The sequence below is a fragment of the Heteronotia binoei genome, chromosome 6 (assembly GCF_032191835.1).
Source record: "Heteronotia binoei isolate CCM8104 ecotype False Entrance Well chromosome 6, APGP_CSIRO_Hbin_v1, whole genome shotgun sequence".
In the NCBI taxonomy this organism is placed as follows: Eukaryota; Metazoa; Chordata; class Lepidosauria; order Squamata; family Gekkonidae; genus Heteronotia; species Heteronotia binoei.
In genome coordinates this window covers 108,507,635-108,531,650 of record NC_083228.1, presented here as the reverse complement: position 1 = coordinate 108,531,650, position 24,016 = coordinate 108,507,635, and the positions used below count along the sequence as shown (strand labels likewise).

General features: G+C 45.5%; 1 protein-coding gene across 1 annotated transcript in view; it reads left to right on the top strand.

The window, feature by feature from the left end:
• WWTR1 (WW domain containing transcription regulator 1) overlaps window positions 1-20,383 on the top strand; it is a 132,859-nt gene extending 112,476 nt beyond the window's left edge. Inside the window, exons 4-6 of the mRNA XM_060242330.1 lie at window positions 16,089-16,222; window positions 17,208-17,320; window positions 19,650-20,383. Of these exons, the coding sequence (XP_060098313.1) occupies window positions 16,089-16,222; window positions 17,208-17,320; window positions 19,650-19,834 (432 nt within the window). The 3' untranslated portion in view covers window positions 19,835-20,383. The remainder of the gene's footprint in view (window positions 1-16,088; window positions 16,223-17,207; window positions 17,321-19,649) is intronic.
• Window positions 20,384-24,016: the final 3,633 nt, after the last annotated feature.

Genomic DNA, 24,016 nt, shown 5'->3' with positions numbered 1-24,016 from the left:
TGTTTTAAATGTTTTTTTAAAAAATTAATCTATCTAGCCAAGCAGAGCCCTAGACATACAGCAAAACCTTGATATAACCAGGTACAATAGGACATGAATGTGGGTAAAGAATGGGTGTGCCAAAGGATGCTCCAATTCTCTTTATGTAAACAATTAGGTACCCTTGGCGCTAGGCGGGATTCAGTTATTGGCAGTGCAAGACTGTTCCCAGTAATTCAGCTTCAAGTTTCCCTTCCCCCGTGCGTCCAGATTTTGCTCTGAGTGTATGTTAATGTTCCTGTTTTGCACCCTGAAAAACTCTATCCAAGCAGAATGCAAAAAAGGCAGGTCTGGAAAGATGGTCCTGTTTGCACTCTGAGCTGCAGTTGTGCCTGCTAATTTTAGCAAAGAACAGATTTTTGTCCCCTCCTCCAGGCTCTGGAGCGATCTGTGGCATGTCGCCTTAACCAGTAGGGACTTTATGAACTTCCGGTCAGTGGTCAAGAGTGGTCCAGAGGCCCAGCCGTCTGATGGGAGAACATCAAGTTCTCTGAAGGGTGTTGTTAAGACAATTTTCTAGTTTTGCCCCTCTTTTTTTTCTTCAGTGCAGCTTTTTCATTTTTAACACAACCTGTTTTCCCAGGGGGCGGAGGGGAAGAAGTGCTGAGTAAGAGAGTGTGCTGGTTGCTAAGCAACTGAAAGGAGGTGAAGAGGGTTTGGGTGAAAGGGAGTGGAATTCTTCTGGCAAGGACGGTTCTCAGGCCTGATGGCAGCTGCTGGCTGGCTGGCTGACAGGAAGCTCCTTCTGCAGAAATTTCTGACGCTGCAGCTGCTCTGCCTAGAGTGACACACCCAGCAGAGATGGAATACACAGCTCTCTGGAGCTGTCTGGTTAAATGGAGGGGCTCTTCCCATCCCCTCTTCCTGTCCCAGATTCATTTCAGAACATTGAAACAGTCATGTTCACGCCGCTTTTTGAACTGCCTGAGGAAAGAGTCAAGGGAGCCACTTTAATGTCACAAGCGACAGTGTGATCTATGCTTTGTTTACATATATTTAGTCTAATCTCTTCACCATTTTTGTCCTGATTTGAAAATGAAAATGGCAATGCTTTCTAATTAGTAAAGTGGCTGTTAGATTTTCCACAGCTTCCCGAGATGTTCACCTGGAAGTTAGGCACTTTTCAGAGAATGGGTCTGTTTCATTTTTCCCCTCTGCCCTTCCTTCAGGGAGTTCAGAGTGGAACACATTACCCTGGCCTCCTCCATGTGTAGCCTCACAAAAACCTTGTAAAGTAAACTGAGAGACAATGATTAGCTCAAGGTTATCCAGTGAGCTTCATGTAAATCAAGGTTTTAATCTAGGTCTTCCCAATCCCAATTTCTAAACAGTTTACACATAATTTAAGAACATGTATATAGTACTCTCACCATAGGGTTGCCAGTCCCCAGGTCATGGCTGGAGATCTCCCATTGTTACAACTTTTCTCCAGGTGACAGAGATCAGTTCACCTGGAGAAAATGGCTGCTTTGGAAGTTGGACTCTATGGCATTATGCCCCATTGAAATCCCTCCCCTTCCACCCTCCTCAGGCTCCAACCCCCAAATCTCCAGGTATTTCCCAACTCAGACCTGGCAACAGCCAGGATTTGAAGAATTGTAGTGGCCCCAACCTCCATGACCTTCTCTCCTACCACCACTGAGGAGGAAAGCTGCCAGCTCGCTGCCATACAGCCTCCCCCCTCCCCACAGCTGCCCCAAGGTGATCCCTTTCAACCCCTCTTCCAGAAGCTCTGGTGGGGAGCCACTCAGAGGTTTAGATATGTGCCACACTGTCTCCTGCCCTTACCTGTAGCATAATCCAGCTAGGCAAGCCTGGTGGGACAAGTGGGGGGGGGGGGGGTGGAAGGCACCACCAAGTCGCAACTGACTTCTGGGGCTACAAGACCTCCAATTCAGATTTCTTCCTGTTGGAGGGCGAGCCGAGGCTGCCCAAGTGCAGCTCCCACCCTCGCAAGGGTGGCCAGCGAGACCAGGCCAGAAAACCCCTGCAGGCGAACATCACCTCTCCACTGATCCTCAGCCCCAAACTGCAGCTAGGATCTCCATTTATGTGCGCCAGCCTACCTTACCTTGCCCTGTCTGCAATGGAGCCATCCGCCCCCTACCCTTGCCGCCCTACTTGAGGGCCAGAACGGCCTCTTCTTGCAGGCACCCTCTAGCCCAACGTCAGCCCAACATGGAGCTTAACTTTCAGTCCTGGGCGCTGAAAGTGCCCCGTTGTTTCTGCTTGCTGAGGGGTCAGAGATTTCTCCCAGTCCCTAAGCAAGCAGAAGCAACAGGGAGCTTAACTTTCAGTCCTGGGCACTGAAAGTGCTCTATTGTTTCTGCTTGCTGAGGGGTCAGAGATTTCTTCCAGCCCCTAAGCAAGCAGAAGCAACTCGGAGCTTAACTTTCAGTCCTGGGCGCTGAAAGTGCCCCGTTGTTTCTGCTTGCTGAGGGGTCAGAGATTTCTTCCAGCCCCTTAGCAAGCAGAAGCAACAGGGAGCTTAAGTTTCAGTCCTGGGCTCCGAAAGTGTCATGTTGTTTCTGCTTGCTGGGGGGGGGGGGTCAGAGAATTCTTCCAGCCCCTAAACAAGCAGAAGCAACTGTGTATGATCACGTCCCCTAATGACGGCAGAAAGGAGAAGGATGCAGCTGAGGCACTGGAGGTTGGTTAGGGGCCTCAAGTCAGGGTGCTGTGCCCCCACGGGCCCCCTCGTAGCTAGGGGCCTGCCTGGTAACCCTATTCGACCACCACCATTACCCTCTGTGTGCATCATGCCAGTGCTGTTAGGTGGGGAAGGATATCCCAGGATTCTTCTTGGTTTCACTTCCTATTCTGTAAACAGCCATGATCTGTGCTGGGCAGAGCTCTAGGGCTGTCAATCCCCAGATGGGGGGCAGGGCATCCCCTAGTTCGGAGGCCCTCCCCCATTTCAGAGTTATCAGAAAGCGGGAAAGGGTGGAAATGTCTGCTGGGCAACCTATTATTCCCTATAGAGACCAGTTCCCATAGGGTATAATGGAAAATTGATCCGTGGGTATCTGGGACTCCAGGGGGGCTGTTTTTTGAGATAGATGCACCAAAGTTTCAGCATAGCATCTGGGGACACTCTTCAAAACACCTGCCATGTTTTAAAAAGATTGGACTGGGGGGGTCCAATTATATGAGCCCCCAAAGAAGGTGCCCCTATTCTTCATTATTTCCTATGGAAGGATGGCATTTAAAAAGAGTTGTGGTTCCTTTCCTAATATGCAAAGGAGTTCCTGCTACAAAAAAAGCCCTGAGTGAGGATAATGTTCCCCTTGAAAGAGGAATCTGTACTCATGGCTCCTCAAGAACTTAAAGAGTGTTTGCTAAACTGAAGTATCCACTTTTGCAATGTTGTCTAGGTAATTCCAAGCCTGCATAGCTCGACATACTGAGCAAAACAGCTCACCAGCCACATGCAGTATCCCACCAGGGTTGTCTGGTTATGTAGATAAGTTATTCCAGCATCCTTTCTCTTCGAGGTCATTGTAAAATTGCTTTCGTAAAGAACTCCTAGGCCTTAGCAGTATAGGTATGTCTCACTGGTGCATGCCTGCATTCCCAGGAGCAGCAGAGCATGTGAGTGGATAATTCACAGAAGTTAGCTCTGATTGTAAAGCTGTAAAGAATGAAAAAAACATCTGTTTCTCTTATCCCAAAGCAGGGTGTATATTCTCTCTACTCTTATTATTTTTAATTATTGTATTTCTAGAGTGCCATCTGCAAGATACTTTGCAAAGTAACATGAGCAAAAAAAAAAAAGTATTTGCTTGAGGAATGCTTAGATTTCAACAGAGGACAAAGAGAGACTGAGAGGGATGAAGACAGCAACGAGCAAAACCAGATCTAATGGAGGATATGCATGAATGAACTTAAAAATAGATGGGAAAGATCTGCTGCATCAGTCCATCAAGTCCATCACCCTGTTTCTCACAGTGGCCAACCAGAAGTCAGTGGAAAGTCCACAAGAGGACAGAATGTGGGCAAGAGTCCATCCTCTACTGTCCCCCCCACCGCACCCCAGAACTAGCATTCAGAGATTCTCTGTCACTGAACATGGAGGTTTCATTGACCACTTGTAGCTAATAGCTGTTGATAAACCTACTCTAGTCCTCTTTTAAAGCCAACTAAATTAGCAGCCATCATTATAACTTGTGACAGCTAGTTTTGCATTGTCTGAAGAGGAGTTCTTATTCTAGTTCTTATTAAATTTGGTTCTGTTATGAGAGAGGGAGAAAAAAATTCTCTCCATTTTGTTCACACCATGCCTAATTTTATAAATGTCTGTCGTGTCTCCATTAATTTTCTTCTTTCTAAAACCCTGTTCTTTTTAACCATTTCTCATATGTTGTAATTTTCTGCACCATTTCCAGCTCAGGTTTTCCCTTTTAAGGCTGTGTGACTAGAGCTGTACACATACTTAGGTTTCTTTCAGTTGGAATTGGGAGAGTGGTGTTAAAACAGAGATTTCTTGGAATAGTTTATTTGTACCACACTCCCCTCCCTAGCTCTGTCCATAGAAACTGGATTACAGATTGAAGTCCTTGCTTCAGATCACTTTGATGAGACAGCGAAGGCAACTTTTGTGTCAGTAACTCATTGATCTGGGGCACAACAGCTCTCTCTTTTTCCTTGCTGCTGCTACTTTCTCTAAAGCTGTGATCACGGTGGAGTTGTCTAGGGCTGGGCTCTCCTGCCTTGGTTGCTAGGTAGAGAGCCAGTTTGGTGTAGTGGTTAAGTGTGTGGACTCTTATCTGGGAGAACCAGGTTTGATTCCCCACTCCTCTACTTGCACCTGCTGGCATGGCCTTGAGTCAGCCATAGCTCTGGCAGAGGTTGTCCTTGAAAGGGCAGCTGCTGTGAGAGTCCTTTCAGCCCCACCCACCTCACAGGGTGTCTGTTGTGGGGGAGGGAGATAAAGGAGATTGTGAGCCGCTCTGAGACTCTTGAGTGGAGGGTGGAATATAAATCCAATGTCATCTTCTTCTTCATGAGATCTCAGTTGGCATTTTTTGGGCAGTTGAACCCCCATCAGTTTTATTACATTTTAGGAGTTTTCTGTAAACCTAGCAGTTTCTCTAGGTTTACAGAAATCTTAACCCTATCTATACATGATCCCATTGTGCAAAGTTTTTGATCCACATTCTTGGGTCATATTCAGAATTAGTATATATATTGATGCCTCTCCTGGCAACTACCTGAGCCTTCCTAAAACAAATTAATGTTTTTTTGAATAGCCTAATCTCGACAGAACTTGGAAGCTAAGCAGGGTTGGTCCTGGTTAGTATTTGGATGAGAGATCTCTAAGTCCAGGGTTTCTATGCACAGGTAGGCAATGGGAAACCACATCTGAACATCTCTTGCCTTGAAAATCTGGTGGGGTTGCCATAAGTTGGCTGGCATGTTCCACCATCAGTAAGCAACACAATTGGCACCACAGACCAAAATTAGAACAATATCCAACCGCAGGCCATTGGGTAACTTTGTATATTACACATAAGTTACATATTCTCATTTTGCATTAATTCTTCTTGAAATAGGGAGAGATCAGCTAAAACCAGGGCTTTTTTGTAGCAGGAACTCCTTTGCATATTAGGCCACACATCCCTGATGTAGCCGGTCCTCCTGGAGTTTACAGTAGGCCCTGTACTAAGAGCTCTGTAAGCTCTTGAAAGATTGGCTACATAAGAGGGGTGTGGCCTAATATGCAAAAGAGTTCCTGCTACAAAAAAAGCCCTGGCTAAAACAAATGTGCATCTTGCATTTAGCATGTTAGTCATTATTCTGAATATTTCATTCTGAAAACTTGAACTTCAGTCAATCTGTGGACATTACTGAAAGTTTAGAATCAGAATGAATCAAGGCTTATTTGTACTTTCTGGTTTTGTTATGTTAGTAATGTTGTCTGTTCAGAACCCATGCGAACTAGAGACTTTTTGCTTTGTTGTTTCTAATGCAAGGTGGGCATCTGAATGTTCATTTGGTGCCCTGAATCAAAAGACTGATGGAATGGAAGTCTAGTGAGAAGAAGCATAAAAAAAGACCCTCCCCACATTCTGTGGAGACAAATTAGAAGCGCTGGATGTGGAGCAATTTCTACCCGGAAGGATTCCAGGAAACACGATGGGAGATTTCTTGAATCTTTTGGCATGTAGTTAAAAGAAGGTTACGTCAAGAGTCTGTGCGTGCACTGAGACTTGGTGAATAATCCAACATGCTGCAGCCCTTTGAAGCCTTTACAATTTTTGGCAGCTTTGACAGAAAACACTAGAGGGGGGGAAGGCATTCTAGTGGCGATATAATACCAGGCATTTTAATGCTGTTGCTCTTGTCGCAGCTGCCTTGATCTTCCCTTTTGTTTCCACTGGCTCCTTTCCCCTTCGTTTTTTTTTTGGAAGGCGTTTTGTTCATGGCAGCACCAAAGAGAACAGATCATAAGGACTGCCAAGGTTGTTTTTTTTAAAAAAACCTGAATGTCACTGAACGAGTCATGACTGGCCAACAGGAGGCGCCTCTTTTGCCAAATGATCTGCCACACTCTGAGATCACAGTTTATATTGTGCACTCACAAAGTAGTCATCTGTGTGGCATTGCAAGATCTTTCCTTCCTCTTCCACTTTCTTTCAATGGCCACAAAGCCTGAGGGATACAGCTGTGCTGCTGGGTATCTGCTTGTCCTGTGGTGGCAAATGAGCAGGGGCTGGTAACTACTTTCTCACCTCAGTCTTCAACTGTGGTGGCTCTGGAGACACCTGTAAAATGAAAGGATCCAGAACAAAGAGGACATTGAAAAAAGGGATGATCCAGATGAATTGGATTTCATGTCACTTGGACATAGAAATATGGAAGTTGGATTGAATTTAACATTGTGATCTGCCTAGAGTAAATGTCTAGAAAGGCAGGTTAAAGTAAGTCTTAAATAAAAAAAAAATCTAGGGTTAGAGTTTCTAAATAAAAACACAACAATTGAACCATGTCTGTTAACATTAATCTGGACTTCTCTGTTCCTATGCATCAGTGAATAATATTGGAGAGAGATCCTGTGCTCCTGAACCCAGCCGAGTTTGCTCCAAGAAAAGGGAAGCACTATATGAAACACAATGTCTTTATTTACCTTCTTAAGGATTTTAATATATATGCAAAGAGGTAAAAAGATAAGGGCAGCTTGTGGTCAGGCACAATGTAACTTGAGTGTCTTGGGTATTGCCACTCAAGCTTTAGGAGACCACAGAGGACCCAGCCCTGGTCCTGAATGAAAAACCCTCTGAGCATCCAAGGCTCCCTCTCAGAGAGGGTTGGTTTACCTCAGCCCAAACATCTTGATCCATTTTGATCCTGCTCTGTGACCAGAGGCTGTTCTGTCACACCTCTTTGCCATCAGGGCTGCTGTATTTGTGGCTTCGGAGCTGTTCCTCCCTTCCCTTTATCTTCTTGCAGCACAATGTGGAAGGGGAGGCTACCTGGCTCCTCTGTCCAACAACCAGAGTAAGCATTTGGCTCCCCAGCTGCTCTCTGAGCTTCTCTACTGCTACTGCATGCTTCTTTTATGTAGGCACCTCTACCAAGGCACCTGAGAGGTGCCTGGGGCATCACTTCCAGAGTACTCCAGTGCACTGCTGGTTGCTATGGCCTTGGCAACTTCATCAGGACTCTGGAAAATTCTGCATTAGAATTATGCTAAATGTGAGAACACTCCCAGTTCAATGCAGAAGTGCTTTTAGGCTACATGTTATTTAAGCTCTGCAATTTAGTGGGTACCCCTTCCTGCATAAGAAGGATAGACATGAACTGTATGTGCTAATCTCCAAGTTGTCACACTGGGCACAGATGCCACTTGTTTCTTGTACTCCCTCCATTTCCACTCAGTTTGGTGTGGTGGTTAAGTGTGTGAACTCTTATCTGGGAAAACTGGGTTTGATTCCCCACTCCTCCACTTGCAGCTGAAGGTAAAGGAAATTGTGAGCCATTCTCCTCCTCCTTCTAGGATTTCTGGTTCTCTCTGTTTGACAAATACAGGCACCCAGGTAAATTGGAGTTTGATTTGAATCCTGGTTTGGAGGAAGTAAACAAACAAAATTCCCTTGGGTGCCAGCAATTTGTACATTACCTAGGGTTGGTTTCAAACTAGGAGTCCTTCTTGAGAAAAAAGGGAATGAGGGGAGCATGTGGACAAGAACTAAGCTATGTCCATGCCTTTTGCAGCAAATTTTGGCTCAGCATGTCAATTCAGCGTTGATGTGGGTTTGCCTCTAGTCTTCTCATGCCTGGAAAACACATAAAGGCAGACCACAGAACTGGCTGGCTGTAGGCACACTCAGAAGTGCTACAGGTTCCTGTGCGACTTGATATCACCTGCACTGCAGCTGGGCTGTAATTGAACATGGTATCCTGTGGAGAAAGTTTGTCTGTGGAGACTAAGGTGCTGAAATATTAATGAAATCCAACTCCAGTCTCATTTAAAGGACTTCACATCTATATTAAACAGCATAGGTAACAGCCTCAAACATTGTGGATCTCCCCCCCCCCCCGATCAGATCCCATGACTGAGACACTGCATTCTCTGCCGCCATCTTTTGCATTCATTGATAAAAAAGGACAGTTTTGTTACTGCTCCACCCAGTCCTCCAGGCCCTTCAATAGGATAGCATGATGTGCTGTATTAAAGATGGTTCAGAGGTTTAGGGTTGCTAGGTCTGTTTTGGAAAATACTGGAGGCTTTGGGGGTGGATCTGGGAGAGGGCAGGGTTTGGGGAGGGGAGGGACCTCAACAGGGTACAATGCCATAGAGTCCACCCTTCAGAACAGCCATTTTTTCCAGGGGAGCTGATCTTTGCTAGCTGGAGATCCACTGTAAAAGCAGGAGATCTCCAGGCCCCATCTGGAGGCTGGCAACCCTACCATTTTGATAACAACAGGGATGCTTTCCCCTTATCAGTCTATAAACATTTAATCCACTACCAAGGCAGTCTCTGTTCCTGAGCCAGGCCTGAAGCCAGACTGACAATGGCAGATGTGCCATACAGACGCCCTTGCGGATGCTCTGCCACAACCCTGCCCTGGGGACAGCTTTTTCAACAGAGGCCTGATGACGGCTTCTTTGGTGTGATGGTTAAGTGCAGGGACTCTTATCTGGGAGAACCGGGTTTGATTCCCCATTCCTCCACTTACAGCTGCTGGAATGGCCTTGGGTTAGCCATAGCTCTGGGAGAGGTTGTCCTTGAAAGGACAGCTGCTGTGAGAGCCCTCTCAGCCCCGCCCACCTCACAGGGTCTCTGTTGTGAGGGGAGAAGATATAGGAGATTGTAAACTGCTCTGAGTCTCAGATTCAGAGAGAAGGGCGGGGTATAAATCTGCAGTCGTCTTCTTCTTCTTTAAGGATTAGGAAATGTAAAAGAACCCCTTTTAATAGGAGGCATTTATAATTTTTAGCACTGGAATCCTCACTGCCTCTTTTCATGGCAGAAAGAATATGGATCTGAACTACTGGTATTTGCTGGTGTTCACACTGCTCAGAGAGACTGAGCAGGAATGATCCAAGCCGGTGATATGGCCAGACACTGCTATAGACACCCCCACCCCGGCATTTATTGACCAGTTAGCATCTTATATTGAAGTGGATAGATTTTATCAGCAAAGAAACATTACAACACCATCACAGCTCAATGCCACACCTCTATTGTATTGTATTGAACTCCTGGGAGTTGTCAATTATCTAATTACTGTATAGCATCATGCTGAATGTAATTCAACAGACACAGTGGTAATTAAGAAATCCAATGTCTTAGTACTATAATGCATCATTTTTAACATTTGATGTTTATCACTTTTAATTTTACTCAGGTATACAAGGTAAACAATAAAACAACATGCCACTTCATTCTGCCTAACCCACAACTTTCTCCTCAGATACAATGAGAAATAAGTAGCAAATAAGAGGAGAAGGGGGAAATGGAGGGGGGCAAGTTCAGGGCACAGGAAGATGAGATGCAAGAGATCTCAAACTGGATCCTCTGACATCTTTTACTTTTTGCTTACAAACTGCCAAGGGATTACCCTGGAGGAACTTTGCCATCTTCCCATGCCTCCCCTACGGTCCTGCCCTGCAGACCCAATCTAATGTGCCCTTCTCCCATGACTGTTTCTTTAAAAGAAAATTAAATTAACCATGACAGCAGATCCAGTGCTAGATGTCTTTCACTTGTCTCGTTTCACCATAAAGTATGCAGAGAGTAAAAAAGAAATAGGTCAACCTGGAACCAGGGGTCGCTTTGTAGAAAAATAGGTGATGGAGCTCATCCAGGGATTGTTATGCAGCTGCACCTACTATTCAATGGAAAAGGTGGGGAGGAGGAGGGGGAACCCTCAGAAAAGTTTAGGAGCTGTACTCCTGTGAGCGCCTGCTGAATCCGAGGCCTGCCTAGAACTCATGGAAGGTTATCTTGAGATCAGAAATGAATCCACAGATTGCTGCAAAATCAAAATGTAAGTTTCAGGAATCTCTGTCTTATTTGAAACACTCTTTTCGCATATCAAGTCCAACATTCTCTCTATCTAATGCTCAACAGTAGGGGATTTGTAAGACTTGGATTAACACTCTGTTTGCCACCAGTAAAGCTCAAAGTACAATAGCTGGATCCAACCAGTTTCACGGCTGGTGAAAAGGGAATGAGGGGTCCCCTTTGACCACCCAAGAATAGCTATGCTGGTGATAATTGGGCCTGTGTGTGCACAAGCCATGTAGGTCAGGGGATGTACTAAGGAAAGGAATTCAGCAGCAAGATGGTGTGAAAAATTTTGCTGGATCCAACCCAATATTTATAAATCACCCCATTAGGATGGAATATAACTCGGGACAAGATACAGATGAAGGCAAAGCAAGATTAATATAATACTTGGATTCATGCCCCCAAAGACCAGTAACCTTAGGACAACTCTGGTAAATACATACAAAGGCCACCATTTCCCAACACCTTTGGTCTAAGGCTGTATTTGAGATATAAGTAGGGAGGCCCTCGTGACTGGAATAGAAAATTTCAACAGTATCGTCATTTGAAATACTGACATTATATTCAAGCCCCTCAAAAATCTCTCTGACTGTACTCTTGGCAAGATTCAGAAAATTATGGATTTCATTGATGGCTGAAAGGGAGGGTCTTCCAGCACAGAACAAGCTGTCCAATGTATTCCTCCGTCACTCTAAACAGGGCTTGATTCCCATTCCAGGAGCAGCATCTTTAGATTTCCATGCTGACAAGTGATGGGGTCAGCTCAGCTGGGCAACAGGAAATAGCCAGCGGTATTCAGTTGCAAGAACATACCGTGATACTGCAACTTCAGTAGACATGATAAATGCAGTTAGTGAGAACAAAAGTGACCCATCTTGACTGCTTTTTGTACAGCAAGGAAATATTTGAGAAAGTCTTCTAAGTGTCTGAAATGGCATGTCACCTGCAGATACAGAGACGTACCTGGAATTTTGATAAAAGGACATGCTCAAGAGTCTGCTGGCATTTTGCAGTTTTCTGTTACTTTTGACCATAGGTACAAAGACAACATGCTCACAAAGTGTGATGATCCCCACATCAGGGAGGCTGTGCTGGGGAGAGGGGTGTGGTCTGATACTAGTGGAAGCTGTTCTGGGAGGCCAGGTCTACCGCCCAGGGGAAGGATCTAAAGCAGGCTAAGTGAAGAGGGGGGTGCAAATGATAGGCACTCTGATGCAGAGCTGGACAGGCAGAGCCAGATGGGCTGGCAACCACAAAGAGCTGCCATGGAGGAATGGCTTCTGGGTCTTGGGTCAGGCTGACAGGTGGTCACTGAGTCCATGAATGGGCCCTGTTCCACTAAGCACTTATGAATCTAAGTCCATATACACCTGAGCCTGAAGAGACTGGATGGCTGAGCTGTGGAGCTCTTGCTTTGTGTGGACTCAGCTGAGGTGCGGCACAGTTGGAGGAGGAGCTGGCAGAGGAACAGAGAAGATGGGAACAGGGTTGCTCTTGGGAGCAGGGGGAGGAGTTTCAAGGGGAAGAATTGATAGGGAGCAGTGCAGAGGGAGAAACAGATGGAGAGGTGGTAGCAAATTCTTCTGCTGCGCTCCATCCATCTTTCTGGGTGTCTGAACGCAGGAGTGTGCAAGTGAGGCAGATTGGTGGTGTGAGCCCAACCAATCCACTCTAGAAGAAGACTGCAGATTTATATCCTGCCCTTCTCTGTGAATCAGAGATTCAGAGCGGTTTACAATCTCCTATATCTTATCCCCTCACAACAGACACCCTGTGAGGTGGTTGGGGTTGAGAGGACTCTCACAGCAGCTGCCCTTTCAAGGACAACCTCTGCCAGAGCTATGGCTGACCCAAGGCCATTCCAGCAGGTGCATGTGGAGGAGTGGGGAATCAAACCCAGTTCTCCCACATAAGAGTCCGCACACTTAACCACTACACCAAACTGACTCTCTAGGTGCTCACCAGTATTCTGCGCTAAGGGAGTGGTGTGCAACAACTGTGTGAATGTGCCAAAGTGCCCCCTGCACAACATACGGGCTCATCACACGGGAGAGTCTGATTGGGATTTGGCTGCTCCAGTTTGGGGTGGCACAGTTTGGGACACCTCTGGTTTACCTGAAGCTGTCCATCTGTACCCAGCCAAAGACGGACCTGCTGGCACAAGAGCCTGTCTGAGGTGGTCAGCTGGTGGGTGCTTCCTTCTTTTCCAGTTACTGCCTTCTGTGTCACTCATGCATAACCAATGTCAATACTGTGAACACCATTTCCTTTAGAACCAATACCTCTAGTAGCACTCTGTCTTCAGGAACATAATCACAGTTTTAAAGGAGGGACATATTGTATATGCTTGCTTAAGAAGAGATGCTCAGACAGTTGGGGCAGACAAAACACTGCTTAGTAGTTTTTCCTGTTCCATTATGTATCCATTTTTTGATCCTGCCCTTCTCCAAGTACATGGTTCTCTCCCCTTTTTAACAGAATCCCTAGGAGGTAGGCTAGGCTGAGAGAGGGGGTGGCTGACTGGGCAGCCTGTGAGTTTTGTGGCTGGGTTGAGGATCTGGACTTGGATCTCCCAAGCCCTAGTGCAACACTCTAACCACTACATCATGCTTTCCAGAATCTAAAAGAGCAGTGCTGCTGCAGCAGCAGGACCATCTGAGGGCCAGGGAGAGAAATTTTGCCAGCGTAGTCCTTCATCAGCATCATGGAGCAGAAGCTGCACAAAAACAGAATTTTCCAGATGTTTACTCTCCAAGTGAGCAAGCTGATAGAGTAGGGATGGCAGCCTCCAGGTGTAGGGTGACCATAATGTCTGAAGGCCAGCCAGGGACACCTTTGGGGGGGGGGGAAGGTAGGGGTGCGTGCGTGCGAAGCGCGCGCGCCGCCAGAAACAGGAAGTGACGTCACTTCCGGTGACGTCATGCCACCGCCGGAAACAGGAAGTGACACCACTTCCTGTGGCATCATTTCCCCGCGTCACCTGCCGGAAACGGGAAGTGACATCACTCCCTGTGACATCATTTCCCCCAAATGCCACTGCCGGAAACAGGAAGTGACTTCACAGCACTTCCTGTGACGTCCCCAAAAATCCCCCAAATATCACCGCCGGAAACAATTTTGTTCTCAAATCCTGTATATACTTCATCAGTATATGGGATAAGGCACTTTCTCAACTGTGCTGCATAATGCAGCCTATTTATTTTGTCCTGTTTGCTCTGTTGGCTCTATCTGCGCCACCTTCATCACTTTCGGGGTGTGGATCCCCCAGTGGGGTGGTCTCCCGACTCCCTCCGCCGGCTGTTTCTGATAGCCCTGCGCCCCCTCTTTCATTTGATATGTGTCCCGTGCGGGTGCCACCCTCCCGCCAGGAGATGCCGCAAAATGAGCCCCCTTGAGGCTTATGGCGGCAGGGCTCGGGGGAAGCGAGCTAGACTGCTGTTCTTTTGAGGGGTTATAGAGTGTTTCGAGCCCGCCCCTGTGGCATCGGTCCCATCGTTGTGGGACCCAGGGGGCCGGCGCAGCGGCACGCCGAAGCAGCCTGTCACTAATAAGACAGGTCGAGATGCAGGACAGGAACCCGGAACCCAGGGACCAGCGCCAGCCTCTCCGTGGCCTCCGCGGGCCTCTGGAGGGCCTCCAGGGACCCGCGGGGGCCTCTCCACTGCCGCCGCTGGCCTCTGGAGGCCTCCAGGAACCAACGCCGGCTGCTCCGCGGCCTCTCCGCGGCCTCCGCTGGTCGCTGGAGGCCCTCCAGAGTCTCTGGAGGACCTCCAGCGACCAGCGGAGGCCGCGGAGAGGCCTTCGCTGGTCGGCGCTGGAAGGTCTCTGGAAGGCCTCCCGGGACCAGCGCCGGCTGCTCCGCGGCCTCTCCGCGGCCTCCGCTGGTCGCTGGAGGCCCTCCAGAGTCTCTGGAGGGCCTCCAGCGACCAGCAAAGGCCGCGGAGAGGCCTTCGCTGGTCGGCGCTGGTCGCTGGAGGCCCTCCAGAGTCTCTGGAAGGCCTCCCGGGACCAGCGCCGGCTGCTCCCCGGCTGCTCCGCGGCCTCTCCGCGGCCTCCGCTGGTCGCTGGAGGCCCTCCAGAGTCTCTGGAGGGCTTCCAGCGACCAGCAGAGGCCGCGGAGAGGCCTCCGCCACCGCCGCCGGGCCCTGCACACGGGCGGGGAAGGCGGCGAGGGAGGGAGGGAGCGTCCCTGCGCGTGCGCAGGGGCCCTGCGCACGCGCAGGGACGCTCCCTCCCTCGCCGCCTTCCCCGCCGGCGCCCGCGGCCCACCGCCTCCGGGGCTGGCTAAACCGGGACCTCTAAATGGTCCCGGTATAGCCAGCCCGGGAGGCGGGAATAGGGGGCCAGAACCGGGACATTCCCAGGTCTGGCCACCCTATCCAGGTGGGAAATTATAGATCGTCTCCAGACTACAGAAATTAGTTCCCCTGGAGAAAATGGCAGCTTTGGAGAGTTAACTCTATGGCATTGTACTCCACTGAGGTCCCTGTTCTCCCCAGGCTCCATCAGGAGAGCCAGTTTGGTGTAGTGGTTAAGTGTGCGGACTCTTATCTGGGAGAACCGGGTTTGATTCCCCACTCCTCCACTTGCACCTGCTAGCATGGCCTTGGGTCAGCCGTAGCTCTGGCAGAGGTTGTCCTTGAAAGGGCAGCTGCTGTGAGAGCCCTCTCCAGCCCCACCCACCTCACAGGGTGTCTGTTGTGGGGGAGGAAGGTAAAGGAGATTGTGAGCCGCTCTGAGACTCTTCGGAGTGGAGGGCGGGATATAAATCCAATATCTTCTTCTTCTTCCTCAAGACTCCAGGAGTTCCCCAACCTGGATCTGGCAACCCTACTCTCCCATCCCCTACATGTAGCCAGGAGGGACCTGGAAACCCTAGGATGGAGGGCTGCACATTTTGAATTGCATTGTGTTTTACAAATGTTTACTACTTTGCTATGGCTTATGGCTGGGCCAAAACACAATCAGTCATGGCTATATGACAGACAGAGCCATACGTGTTGCCTGTGCTTGCTATTAAGAAAGTCTTGTTCCCTTCCTCAAATCCTCCCTTTTGCACTGCTGTTATATTCCACTAGGTGTCACTGTTCAGCTACAAAAACATAGCTCCTGGTGCTTTCAAACCCCCCTCCGCATCTCTTGTAGAGAAATCTCACCTTCTACCAATTACATAATAGCTTGTTGCTGGACCATGTTTGGCCACCTGAAAAAGTTAATTTCTGGCTGGATTCAGGGACTGAATCAAATTGTGCCAGCTGCGTCCAATCTAAATGTTGGCACTGTTGGATTTTGCTTACACGGATCAGACTTGCTCCAGGAAGTAACCAGTGGGGTCAACCTTTTAATAAAGATGCCCACACACAATCTATGTAATGCCACCAACCAAACTGACACAAAAAATTGTTCAAACTTTTGAGCTTTTGCACAATGTTTTGTGTCAATTTGGTCAGTCCACACAGATTTTGTTTTTGAAATTTGTGTGGACCAGCACTGACAATATGTGTTCCTTGTTTGTTTTTCCCCCAACTTTAGGAAGCTGATTTGTACAGACAACTTCCCATGGAGTCTGAGAACATGGCCTCTGTTCAGACTGCTGTGAGTCCACCAAACATGACCCAAGATATGAGATCTATTACAAATAACGGATCGGATCCTTTCCTGAACAGGCAAGTACTTGATTTGCTTATCCTCTCTCTCACAGAGGCCGTATTGGCATTCTGTTACCTGAAAGTCCCATTCGTGCCCTTTTGAATCACAAGGCTATATATTTTGTAAGCTGCTAGAAGCACAAGATGGAAAACAGCATAGCCAGTTCTCACTCTTACTATTCTTTACTTGCGTCTTTTAGATGCGTGTACAAAAATCTTCATAACTTGACCACAAGGTCTAGGTGTGAATGCCATCTAGTCGGACAAACACTTCTGTGTCCTTTGAACACTTGCATACTATACAGTGGCTCTTTGTTGGCCTTCATTACTGTCCTCGTGAATTTTGCTTGAATGGATCAACATGGCTATACAGCTCTGGAATAGTTCAGCATCTCTGAAAGTGTGACACGGTTGCATGGAAATCATTGTCTCTTAGTTACGGCAGTGATGTGTACACACAAAGCCCCGAGACAAGGGAGGCGCATTTGCTTAAATCACACAAATCAGACTGCCTTTGTCTGCTTACCCTCTGTAAGCCTCCTTTCAAGAGTCAGGCTCCTCTGAAGCGTTTGGAATGGTTTGCAAAGAGTGGGATGGCTCAGGGAATGAGGGGCATGAATGTTGTGGGTGTAGGCAGGGTGGGTCAGGGGATAGGGAATAGGAGCCATGAGATGCCAGGAAGCTGTGTGGGGCACTGAAACCTCACTCCTGACCACTGGAAAGTCATGCCTCTTTGAGCCTTCGCTGGACACTGCCCCTCACCTACTGGTAACCATGGTGACTTTGTGTGAAATCTAAAACTTCCAGGTTGCAAATTCTGTGCTAGATTTCATGCTGGCACAAGGGGGATCCTGTGAACATGCTGGGTATGCTTGTCCCTCAATTAGAGCACTTGGGTCTAGCCCACATGGCCTGCTATCTTTCTCTCAGTAATAACCATTCTGGGGGCATCTGTTTCAGAAGTATAATCTTGACTGAGGTTTCTTCATGTCTCAATTCATAGTGGGCCATACCATTCCAGGGAGCAGAGCACAGACAGTGGCCTAGGCTTAGGATGCTACAGCATACCAACTACACCCGAAGACTTCCTCAGCAATGTAGATGAGATGGACACAGGTAGGATACAAGAAGCACATCTTGTTTTTTAAAAAAATAGTTAATGAAACCTTAACGGCAATCCAGTTAACAACCAACGTAATGTGATGCTTGCATGAACCACAAATTCTATTGCCCATGTTTCCATATCTAAGACCTGTGAGACCATGGTGCTGGGGGGTCAAACTTTCCAAGAAGCCCTTCCCATCAAACCAACTTGGGTGGGCGCTGGTGCTGTGGCCCAGTGGTGAGGAACAGTTTCTTTTACATATGACCAGAGAAGTGCTCCTCTCCAGCTGGTCAGTATGTGAGATTACCAGATTCCATGCTCAACAACAGCTTCAGAAATGGGCTGCAGGGCCTACATCTGGAATGCATCATTTGTTGAATGTACTCAGTGCTGCTCAGGGTGGGCTTTGTTAAGCATGTTACCTTCCTCAAAATTAAAAAAAGAAAAAATGTGATGAAATCTCCAGGTTTAGTTCCTGAGCACTCTTTTCGAAAATGCTATATTTTAATTTTCACCAGGGAGGTCTTCTGCTTCTTGCCCAAACCTGACAGCTTTGCATTTAAAGACAAGGGAATTGTTTAGCTGGATCACAAGAGTGGGATTCAGGTTGGGCAATTTCAAAATTTGTCTGTTTCTTAGAGATACTGTGCCAGTGGGGTTACTTGCAGGAGTTCTGTTGCATCAGAGGTCCCCCTGTCTGCAAAGACTCAATCCCCATTCACTTCTTTGGGAGAACTGATGCATGGACAGAGTTGCTTGTGCCACTGAAGAGGGCATGACCCTCTTCTGGAATTCTGGAATGGGGCACTGTGATGGCCTTTCTGTATCCACCAGATCTAATTTGGGCAGCTCCTATCTCATAGCCTTTTCACAAGGCCTTGTTCTCACTGAAGAAGTAAATCTTCAAAAATTCCCTCTGCATAGGAAGCAGGCATTTCTAGAACCCTTTTCCTTGATACCTAGTTATGTAGAGGACATTTTTGTGTACAGTTCAGGGCACAATCCTGAGCAAGCCTTCGTGGAAGTAACTCCCATTTTATTCAGTGGGGCCTACTTCCAAGAAAGCATTTTTAGGATTTCATCGTTTGTCATTTATGGGCTAGAAATCTCATCTCACCCAGTTTGAGGTTAGGGTTAAAATTTCTTGTTAGGACTGTTATACAGTATTTGGAGTTAGCAGTAAGGTTTCATGTTTGAAGGTTAGGGCTATTCTGTGTTACAACTGGGGCTATTTGGGTTTAGGATTATTTTATATGTGGGGCTAAATTTAGGTTTTTCTTATTTAAGGATTAGGGGTTATTTCTTATTGGGAGTAGGGAGAGAGCTATCCTGTGCTAGAAGGGTTTGATGCTGGGATTAGAAGTGTTGTATTAAACTCTGCTTTATTACCTGTTGCCTAAAGTGGTACAAACCCAGGGGTAACTATGCCTCCAGCTGGGCAGCCATGAGTTTTCTGCAGCCTATCCCAGCAGCAGCTTCCATTGTGGCATGTGCTGTTGAAAGTCTCCTTTGGTTCTGTTGGCATGTTTTGGCTCCTGCTGAGAAATACCGCTTAAAAAGCACTAAATGGGCAAATAAGATCCCCTATGGATTCAACTAATGGCAATATTGTGGTTACTTATGAATTCATACTTTATATTCTGTCCTTGTTGAAAACTGAAGACACATTTTACATAATACATTGTTTTGTTTTGTTTTTGCCATCGTCACAGCTGACTTATGGCAAAGCTGTAGGGGTTCCAAGGCAAAGAGACGTTCAGAGGTGGCTTTCCACTGCCTGCTTCCATGTCTCAACCCTGAAATTCCTTGGCTGTCCCCCAACCAAATACTAGCCAAATCTGACCTGCTTAGCTTCTGAGATCTGACAAGATCAGGATAGCCTGGGCTATCCAGGCCAGAGCACACAATTCATACATAGAGACATACATAATTGCAGCCACACGGGAGCCACTTTTCTCCTGGTGCTGTGCAGTGCTTTTGTGGAATGTGTATGAATACCCATATTCAAATGGATGAGACCAGTTATGTGAGAAAGACACACACAATTGGCCCTGTCCAGACCGTTTCAGTATTCCCATGTGCCTTGCATACATAGCAGCACAGGGAAGCAACTCTTGTGCTATGGCATACTTTCTTCCAGCCAGGCACTTACTACAGGGAGACCTACATAATTTGAACAATGCCATGGCATTTTGCACTCTCAGATCATTGGGCCAATTGAATCTTCAAGTCTGATGGCTTCTGATCTACCTTGTTCCTACAGATTGCGTTGAGTTTTATATTGAAGATGGCACTCACTAATTCTCTCTCTCTCTCTTTTTTCTTTTCTTTTTTCTGCAGGCGATAATGTAGCACAGACTCCCATGAATATCAACCCACAACAAACCCGTTTCCCTGACTTCCTTGACTGTCTTCCAGGAACAAATGTTGACCTTGGGACTCTGGAGTCTGAGGATCTGATCCCTATCCTCAGCGATGTGGAATCAGTCCTCAACAAAAATGAGCCCTTTCTCACTTGGCTGTAATGATACTCAGTGAATGATTTGGCCATTGAGATGCAAGATTTCTTTTTTGCCTCTAGAAATAAATGCAGAACAGCCTCAAGTCCCTCAGCTAGACAACTATGCCTTACTGACTTCCAAGAGACCCTTTTATGTCAATGAATCTTTGTCTAGGCTTCATTGGCAGTAACTTAAGTATGAAATATATGCAAATATATACATACATATCTATTTTTAAGGAGCAGAACTATGTATATGCATCTATAGCCTTTTGTTTTTAGTTACATAGAAATGTTCTGCGGACACGGGAGGTTTTCTTGTCTGTGTCAGCAGTTACAGTTGTTAGTTACATGGCCAGATTTTAATGAACCAAAAAAGTTGACTCCAAGAAGCTTTAGGTTGCAGAAGGCAGCATGGTTCCAAAAATCTTATATGTAATAAAGTCATATGCAGTTCTATCACTGTGTTTATGACAATAGTACCAAATATGGTTTTTAATCTATATAACTTGAGCTTTAAAACTCACTGTATTTTTCAGTATACTTGTGCTGCATGGAATACAGATATATTTTTTTTTTAAAAAAAAATTCAGATCAGCCAATTTGCTCTAGATCATCTTTAATACATGCAGAGGCACAAATAATACTATTTTGCATTTGTTCAGTATAGTTCTTTATGGCATTTAGGTAGTAAATATTCCCAATCTGGTAAACTGTTTTAGTTACACTTTTTTTTAATACTACTCCCTATTGTAAAGTAGACCAGATTGAATACTAACCATTGCCATATATATATATACACAAACAGGTCCTTTAAAAAAACATACACTTTAGATGTATCTTTAATATACACTACAATGGAACATACCAACACTATTTAAAAAAAAAACCTTTAATGCAACTTTTAATTGTCAAACAGAAACAAGACTAGTCAGCAAAATTATATTTTAAGAATTCATCACACAGATTGACATTACAGATTGCAGTAAAGGGTTATTTTGTAAAGTCTTATTTAGCCTTAAAAAAAAGAAATTATGTATTTTGTTGCTGAAGCCTAAAATACTAAAAAGAGAAGCTTCATTGTCATAAGGCAACCTATCAGTGATAAGCCAGTCAACCTGGCAGAGATGCTAAAGGATTTTAGCCAGTTGCTTGCTACTTTTGACATATGGGACACAAGGCACTATATATTTGTTGCAGGGCTATCCATACCTATCATATTCATCTAACGAGTTTTTAAAATATCTGATATTTGGGACTGAGAATGCATCAAGCATATCATATCTCTAGTACCCGTGGAATGCAAATGACGTCCTGAGATTCTTAAGTATTTTGAATGGATAGTATTTATAGTTGTATGAATTTAAGCTTTTTTTATATTAAAAAATGCATCTCTTTATGGAATGCATTACAGTTAACACAGGCCTTCAATAGATGCTATGCAAGACAAGCAAGAGACTATTCCAGACTTTGCTGGACAGAGGAGGCTGTTTTTCTCACCTCCTTTTGTTGATGAAAAAGGTAGGTGAAGTAGATGGGAGGCTGGAATGGCTGGAATGTAGCCTTGGAAGGAGAATGGTTGTAGCAAAAATACAGTAATGCTGGAGTGTCTGAGAAAGACAGATCAGGGGAAATGCCAGAGAATCACCACTGATCAATGATATACCTGTGAATACTACCTTAGGGGAACTTGTGGCTTGAAGGTAGATTTGTACTGTACTTTTAAACTTTTTAAATGCGGGCAATCAAAGATCAAAAGTGATGAAGTTTGATATTGATTGAGTGAACACTTTTTTTAAAAAAATCAGGAAGTGGGGAGTGAGCGGAGTTGAAAAGCATATAGTTATGGGTTCAGAAGTTTTGTTTTTCTTTGTTTTTCTTTTTAAGTGGATATCTGCATACAACATTTTCAGTCAATGGGCATTTTTCCTTTGTAGCTCCAAAGGTCTCCCCCCCCCCCCCTTTGCATATCAGGTTAATTATTGAGCAGAAAACTTGACTTCCTGAAGAAACAAGGGATTGTGCAAACCTGAACTGCATTTTCCATTATTTACAGTTATTAGCCTAATTTTTTTTAAAAAAACAAACAAACCAGGAAATCCAAAGATGTTTATTCCTTTAGTTACGCAAATTGTTGAAGGTTTATTGTTGAGGAGGGAGAAGGTTGCTTAAATGTTCAGAAAACAAGTTTTTAGAGCCAGATCCAAACCTCATGTTCAGCCAAGAGTTTTGTCCTCCCATACATTATGCAGAGACTGATTTATGGCCCTCTTTGTATAAAAATTACATGACAGTGCTTGGAGTCTAAGATTTAGGGATTTATGAGCAAGTTATTGGCATTTGCAAAGGAGTAGACGGAGCTCAAATTGAGTGAATCGATAGCTGCCTTTAAGGGAGGAAGATGGACTTAGTGTAGGGGAAGATCAAAACCAATATTTCAGAAGCAATCCTGAGTGTGTCTGCTTGGGAGTAAGTCCCATGTTATTAAGTGGGATTTAATCCCATAAAAGGGTTGTTAGGATTGCAGTCTTTATTGCACAGAAGCAATAAAGAAAGCTTTCAAAGGTAAACTTATACATCTGGGCCTTGACAAAAACACACACCTGCGAGAGATGTTGTGGACCATATGCTTAGTTCCACTGCCTGCCCAGACATCATCTTAGCATTCAGTATAAATCAGAAGTGCTTCTGTGTAAGAAGAAAGTTGGCTTAGAGAAGGCAAGTGGGGTGAAGAGCCACATAAGAGAACTTGTGCCAAACTAGGCTATCTCTAAGACAGGGATATGGGTGGCAGTCCTACCTTGAACCACTGAGCCATCCTACCAAGAAGGTATTTCTAGAATATGAGCGTTCTTGTTCATTTCAGTGATATGAATATCACTATGAAAGCATCTCTTGTTCTAGCATAAAAGTCCTCCATAAAAATCAATGGTAAAATTCAGTGTTTTGCACATTTCTGGAATTTTGAATTGAGGGCTGTGTAGGCAATAGATGAACATGAAAAACTGGAAGGAAGAGATGAGAGGGACAGTTGGCTAACAGTATAGTTCCTTTTCCTCTTTCTTCCCCTCCTTACTCTGAGAAAAGTGAAAACCCATAGAAGGTAATGTTGGGACTAGCCTAAAGTGAACTGGAGAGAGTTTTGGTTAAGAAGGCAAGCGTGGTTAAATAGTGGGGATCTCCACTGGGCTTAGACTTCTGAAGCAATTGTAGGGATGAGTTATGGCTTTGCGGTTGGGTACCTGTTGGTGTTGAGCAGTCTCAGACCCAATCTCTGACTTCTTCAGTTAGAGGATCTCTGGTAGCGGGTGTGGATGAAAGACCCTTCTTTACCTGAGGCTATGGGAAGCCACTATCAGAGTGGACAGGACTGAGCTAGATGGACCCCTGTGTGCTTTGGTATAAGGCATCTTCACATGATCATTGCTGAGATGTAAAGGATGTTTTTTACAAGCTCTGGTTTTCTGTGACTGATGAAAAATGCAGTATGGCAGAGTTAGGAAAGATAACATATAAATGTTGTAAATCAGCTTTCATATCCCACTTTTTCATGAACCAAACAAATAGTGAAGGCATTATTTTGTCATTGTTTTTATCATTCTGCTATTCACAGAAATTGGGGGAGGGGTTTTTGTTCTGTTTAGAGTGAAGTTCTCTTTTCAGGGTTATTTTTTTAAATTTTCAAATAGAATGGAAACACAATTGCAATGGAAACACAAAATATTAGATTCTCATTGAATCTAATATTATTTTTGGACAAAATTTTGATGTTTATTATTTAAGATTGTGAAACTGATTATTTTTTTTTACACTACACAAGGGAAATATGTTAGTGGGTGCAGTAGCTGAGATCTGCTGAATGGACAGCATACAAAGAAATGCTGATTTATATGCAAGTTGTGGGTGTTAAACAGCTTGTAATCTGGGCAGTGCTATTAGAACAGTGGCTTTCAAATGTAAATGTGGGAGATCTCCAGGCCCCACCTGGAGGCTGGCAATCCTAGGATGTGCTCCTAAGGATATACTCCAGAATCCTCTGCAACACGGGGGCAGGGGGTTATGGCAGATGTCTACCTGGAATCTTTTCTCTGGAGACAGAAAGTTTGAAAACCACTGTATTAGAAAGTAACAATTAGAAAAGATGACTTCATAAAGAAATGCTGTGGGTTTTTTTTTTAAGAGTTGGGGGATTGAAATATCTATTTCA